Source organism: Bison bison, unplaced genomic scaffold, assembly GCF_000754665.1.
Source record: "Bison bison bison isolate TAMUID 2011002044 unplaced genomic scaffold, Bison_UMD1.0 scf7180017864519, whole genome shotgun sequence".
Taxonomy (NCBI): Eukaryota; Metazoa; Chordata; class Mammalia; order Artiodactyla; family Bovidae; genus Bison; species Bison bison.
Genome location: NW_011495072.1, coordinates 4195128 through 4201010, shown reverse-complemented (window position 1 = coordinate 4201010; position 5883 = coordinate 4195128). Strand labels below are relative to the sequence as shown.

The following is a 5883-nucleotide window of genomic DNA, read 5'->3' as shown; positions in this document are numbered from 1 at the left end:
TTTGCAGGTCTTTGTAACAGGGCCGTGTTTCAGGCTAACCAGGATAACCTGCCTATCCTGAAGGTACGCTCAGCAGTTCTGTTACGATTGCCTCCAGGTTGTGCTCATGCCACACAGGAACTACCACCTGAGGGTTCGCTTTAAAAAGCACGTGACCTTTGGGTGTTGTAAAGTCGTTGTCTATTGTAAGACACTTGGAATGGTGTGTAACTCTTTGCTGTGTGTAACCTGAGTTGTATTGCCTGTAGATCCCCAAGTATTTACAATACCCTGTGGTCAATAAAGATCAGTAAAGGGGGAATGTATGGGAAAAAAACTGACTTAAGTAGGAGGGGGCAGGCAGTCCACCTAACTTGTAAAATCCGGCTTGACTCCTCTTGACTTTATATCCTAATCACCTCACCTAGTGGACAGTGAGGGCTACTTTTGTGACTCGATAATCGTATTTGCATATTATGATACAGCAGATTCCAGTCAATCCCTTAAGCCATTTATTTTCTTAAAATAGCTCAGCTATTTCTCTTATCTTATTTGTTCTTAGCTTGCTTACTAATGATGCAAAAATAAGCTAATTAAGCTCAGCCTCCTGGAATTCGCATGAAATTTGCAATGACTAAGATATTACTGTGTGACCCAGTAAAGACTTGGTCCCAGAAAGATCATGAGCTATACAAGGTCCTTGAGGCCGAGAGGAGCTGTGTGGATCCCTTGGGGCGGCTCACTCTCCCCAAAGCTGCCTGTGGTGGATCTGGGTAGAAACTGTGTTGTCCAAGAGAATGTGGCTCAGATGGAACTGAGATGACCTCTGTTGTGAGGATGGGGGTCCTTTATTCTTGAAAGGAGTTTCTTGGCATTGAAATGATGTTGATTTGGGGATGTTGTTCATCTTGGGATAAAGCTTGAGATGTCTGCTTCATCGTTTTCCTTACCTCAAAGTGGAAATTTTCTAGGCTTTGAACACAGGGACTCATAAGTATCCAACCTTTTCTCATTTCAAAGCTCCAGAAAGGTAGCATGAGCTGTTATTTCTAAGTTATTTCAGGGGTCTGGGGCCATGTTATGTTAATGACATTATCAAAAAAAAAAAAAAGAGGGGCCTACAGCCCTATTCTGCTTTGATAATTGTCTTTTATTAAAGTGATCCTACTTACTTCCCACTTACTTCCTGCTTCTTACGAAACCTGGCCACATTTCTTATTAAAAAGAACTCCTGTATTTATAAGGGAGCATTCATTTGCCCATCTGCACGTGTGGTCTGGTGTGCCAAAGTTGTAAAATACTCTTCTGTGTGAAAGTTGAGTATAGCCGAAAGTGCTTTTTAGTGTGTCAAAATGTATCACAGTATATAGCACACAAAATGTGTGTTACCTGAAGTGTGGGCTTTAAAATGGTAGCTGATGACATCAGTGTTGGAACTAAAAATAACTTCAAGTTCACATCATTCAGGCCCAGATAATCCTGCACAATTAAATTATGTTTAGAATGTAAAGTCCTGCTTAGTCCTTGACACAGACCATTTGCCCTCCATCTTGAGAACCCAGGGCATTTTCTTCTTAAATTGCAGGGCAGTGAAGGGGACTGTAACTATTTACAGTCTCACTCTGTATTTTCTGATTCATAACTAGAAATAGGTGGTTGGGAATAATACTGTCTTTGAGACTTCTCAGCAGGCCCAGGGAAGGTTAAAAAAAATAAAAGGCTGGAGTGGGTTGGAAGAGTGTATCATGCCTCTCCCAAGGGTCAGTGACACCTTGCACCAGTTTGGGTAGGGTGAGGAGGGCAGGCGGCCAGGAAGAGTTTGGAATTTGAGATAAAGGACTGTGATGGGTGGTCACACCCCAGAACGGTGTTCTTCCTCGCCCACCTTCCCTCTCCTCCTGACAGATGGGAAGACAGTCCAGGCTTTCTCCTGGGTTTCAGTGGTGTGGTGCTGAAGTGCTACAGGGTGAAGCGCTTTCAGGGTGACTAATGGAGACATCTGTTCACAGCGGGCTGTAGCGGGTGATGCCTCAGAGTCTGCGCTCCTGAAGTGCATTGAGGTGTGCTGCGGTTCTGTGAAGGAGATGAGAGAGAGATACACCAAGATCGTCGAGATCCCATTCAACTCCACCAACAAGTACCAGGTCTGAGGATCTGGGGTCTCGTTGCCAGGGGGCACAGAAAGGAAGGACATAGGCTGGAAAAAGATCCATCCACCCTTTTGGAATTTTCCAGGTTTAAATGCTTTCTAAAAACGAATTAGTCACACTCTTTGTGAGTGCTTGAATTTGACATCTGACTCTGTGTCCGTGTAGAAAATTCTCATTTATTTGAACATTAGTAGGATAAATGGAGCCTCTTCTTTCTAACGTGTTGTCCAGGCCCTTTTGAGTTCTCCTTTGTGGGTTGGAGTGGGTGTGGGGATGGGGGAGAGGGCTGGGCAGGGCTGCGGGTCCCTGTTCTGAATTTTCTTTGGGAAAATTGTGTACATGAACATGTGTCAGGGATGCGTGAGTACCTTGCCACGCTCGTTTCCTCTGTAGCATTCAAAGTGTGCTACAGGGTGTAAGACAACTAAATTTAGGAATAAGGGCTCTTGTATCTTTCAGAACAGATACTAGGGACTTACCTAGTGCTCCACTGGTTAGGATGTCTTTTTCACTGCCACGGGCCTGGGTTCAATCCCCTAGTCAGGGAACTAAGATCCCACAAGCCACATGTCGCAGCCAAAAAAAAAAAAAAAAATCTCCCTCCCTGGGCTGTCAGGCCCAGCTGTCTAATGTTTGCATCCTTTCCATTCTTCAGTTATCCATCCACAAGAACGCCAATGCAGGTGAGCCCCGGCACCTACTGGTGATGAAAGGTGCCCCAGAAAGGATCTTGGACCGCTGCAGCTCCATTCTCATCCATGGCAAGGAGCAGCCCCTGGACGAGGAGCTGAAGGACGCTTTTCAGAATGCCTACCTGGAGCTGGGTGGCCTCGGAGAGCGTGTGCTGGGTACGCTGATAGTCCGGGAAACAATTGCAAGTTACCACCTTAACCTCTGCTTCTCGTTAACTTCCCTTTATTTGCCCCCTTTGTTTTGAAAACAATAAGCGCTGAAGACACAGGGCAACAAAATCCTGCCGGTTTGCCTCTGATTCTTAGACCTTTAATCTCATGCTGGTCAGTTCTGTTTGCTCAGAAAAGGAGAGGGAAAGAGTAGTTGTCTGGCTTTTGTTGCTATGTCCATGATCTGTAAGCTTCATGAAATGAAAATTCATTCATTCCTAGGGCATCTAGAATAAAGCCGCTTCCCAGCTGCCACAGAATGGCTGTGAATTTACCTGGGCACTTTGTCACCAGCTCACAGATTAGGTGAATGGTGAATTTGGAGCCTCGGATGCCTTCTGTTCTGTGTCAGCCACTGCAGACAAGAAGCACGTTCACCCACTGTGTCATAGGGAAAGTGGCATCTGTCATCTTTTGTACAGATAAAAACTGAATTACATCATTAATGTAATTCCTCTGTTCTCCTTAGCTGGGTAACTTAGAACTGATTACCTGGTCCCCATACTCTTGTTCTTACCTGCTCTTCAGTCTAACTTGAGGTGTCTTAGGTCTCTATTCAACTGAAAGGTCATTCTTAAGTGTTTGTTTTTGTTTTTTTTCTGTTTCTGCACCTCCACCACCCCACAGTAGAAGCAGTCTCTCCTATGAATCCACAAAACACCTGATACCACTTTAAAGGACATTGTAACCTCCATACAACATCGAAAGAAATGTCTTAAGTATCATGATTCTTGTATTAACAACAATAATACTAGATGATGAACCCCTTGGGCAGAGTGTGTCTGATCTGCATTTATCCTCAAAGAAGCTTGGCTTCCTTCTTCTACACAGCTGCTCAGCAGTATATGTTTTGGTTAGATGAACAGTGAGCAGAGCCATGGCCTTGGTTTTTTTCTCCAGAGAGGAGAGACAAGTAGTCACATGATGTGCCAAAGTCCAAGTAACTGAGGAGATGGGGTCTCAGTTCACTTGCATTCAATCGCTCAGTCATTTCTGACTGTGACCCCATGGACTGCAGCACTCCAGGCTTCCCTGCCCATCACCACCTCCTGGAGCTTGCTCTAACTCCTGTCCGTCGAGTCGGTCATGCCATCCAACCATCTCATCCTCTGTCATCCCCTTCTCCTCCCGCCTTCAGTCTTTCTCAGGATCAGGCTCTTTTCCAGTGAGTCAGTTCTTCACATCAGGTAGCCAGAGGATTGTAGCTTCAGCTTCAGCATCAGTTCTTCCAATGAATATTTATGACTGATCTCCTTTAGGATGGACTGGTTGGATCTCCTTGCTGTCCAGGGGACTCTCAAGCATCTTCTCCAGCACCACAGTTCAAAAGCATCAATTCTTTGGCACTCAGCCTTCTTTATAGTCCAACTCTCACATCTGTGCATGATGGAAAAATCATAGCTTTGACTATATGGACCTTTGTCAGTAAAGTAATGTCTTTGCTTTTTAATATGCTGTCTAGGTTTGTCTTAGCTTTTCTTCCAAGGAGCAAGGGTCTTTTAATTTCATGGCTGCAGTCACCATCTGCAGTGATTTTGGAGCCCCCCAAAATAAAGTCTGTCACTGTTTCCATTGTTTCCCCATCTATTTGTCATGAAGTAATGGGACCAGATGCCATCTTAGTTTTTGAATGTTGAGTTTTAAGCCAGCTTTTTCACTTTCCTCTTTCACACTCATCAAGAGGCTCTTTAGTTCCTCTTCGCTTTCTGCCATAAGGGTGGTGTCGTCTGTGTATCTGAGGTTATTGATATTTCTCCCGGCAATCTTAATTCCAGTTTGTGCTTCATCCAGCCCGGCGTTTCTGATGATGTACTCTGCATATAAGTTAAATAAGCAGGGTGACAATATACAGCCTTGACGTACTCCTTTTCCTATTTGAGACTGAAACCATGGTGCTCAGACTCCCATTTCTTCACATTAAACAGAGCCTCATCCTCAGAGGCTTGGTGATGGATTCTTGTCTGTTGCGTGGTTTCCAAGGACTCTGTATCATTCATAAATGTTCAGTGAAACTCATTTGGTTATAAAAGTAGAATTTTTTTAAAAAAGCTTTCCAAACTAACAAACTGCTACACAACAAGCTGGGCTCCTGCAACTTCCTCTGTCACTGGAAGTCCTCACAGACTCCCTGCCCTCCTGCAGGTTTTTGCCACTTGCTGCTGCCAGATGAGCAGTTTCCTGAAGGCTTCCAGTTTGACACCGACGATGTGAACTTCCCTGTTGATAATCTCTGCTTCGTGGGACTCATCTCCATGATTGACCCACCACGGGCTGCTGTCCCAGATGCTGTGGGCAAATGCCGAAGTGCTGGAATCAAGGTACTGCCCCCACCCTGCCGTGGCATCACCTCTTAGCAGTTCTGGGCGCCCTGCTTAGTGCCCCTCAGGGTCCACGTGATCGCTGGTGTTTCTCACCTGGAGTATTGATTTCTCATCTCCAAAGCTTTTTAGTTACCCCCGGAGAAAGCCAAATGGTATTAAAATGTTGGTGTAAGCTGCAGATGAGGGATCGAAAAGTTAAAAATAAAAAAAAACCCGTAAGAGAAATGTAACTGAGCAAATTAAAAAGTGCTGAAGACTTGGTAAGGTTTTAAATTTTGAAATACTGCCTTATTCTAAATTAATACTCCTCATGCAATGAATGGCCTGTCTTGTGTTTTCAGATAGTTGGTTGTGAAGGGAATGTTCGGTGCACCACTCTGTGTCTGTCTTAAGTTGCAGAGTGTTCAGGTGCGCCGATTCATTGTGCTTTATACAGTCTGCCGTGTTACTGGTTGTTTGGCTTATTTCCAGCTTCTCAGTCTCATGAGTAATACTGCTCTGAAAAGCTTTGTAAAAAATTCTTCTCCTACC

General features: G+C 44.6%; 1 protein-coding gene across 1 annotated transcript in view; it reads left to right on the top strand.

The window, feature by feature from the left end:
- ATP1A1 (ATPase, Na+/K+ transporting, alpha 1 polypeptide) overlaps positions 1-5883 on the top strand; it is a 21328-nt gene that overhangs the window by 6668 nt on the left and 8777 nt on the right. The window contains exons 10-13 of the mRNA XM_010830730.1: positions 1-63; positions 1989-2123; positions 2785-2977; positions 5174-5349. The exon at positions 1-63 is cut by the window's left edge and continues 10 nt beyond it. Of these exons, the coding sequence (XP_010829032.1) occupies positions 1-63; positions 1989-2123; positions 2785-2977; positions 5174-5349 (567 nt within the window). The remainder of the gene's footprint in view (positions 64-1988; positions 2124-2784; positions 2978-5173; positions 5350-5883) is intronic.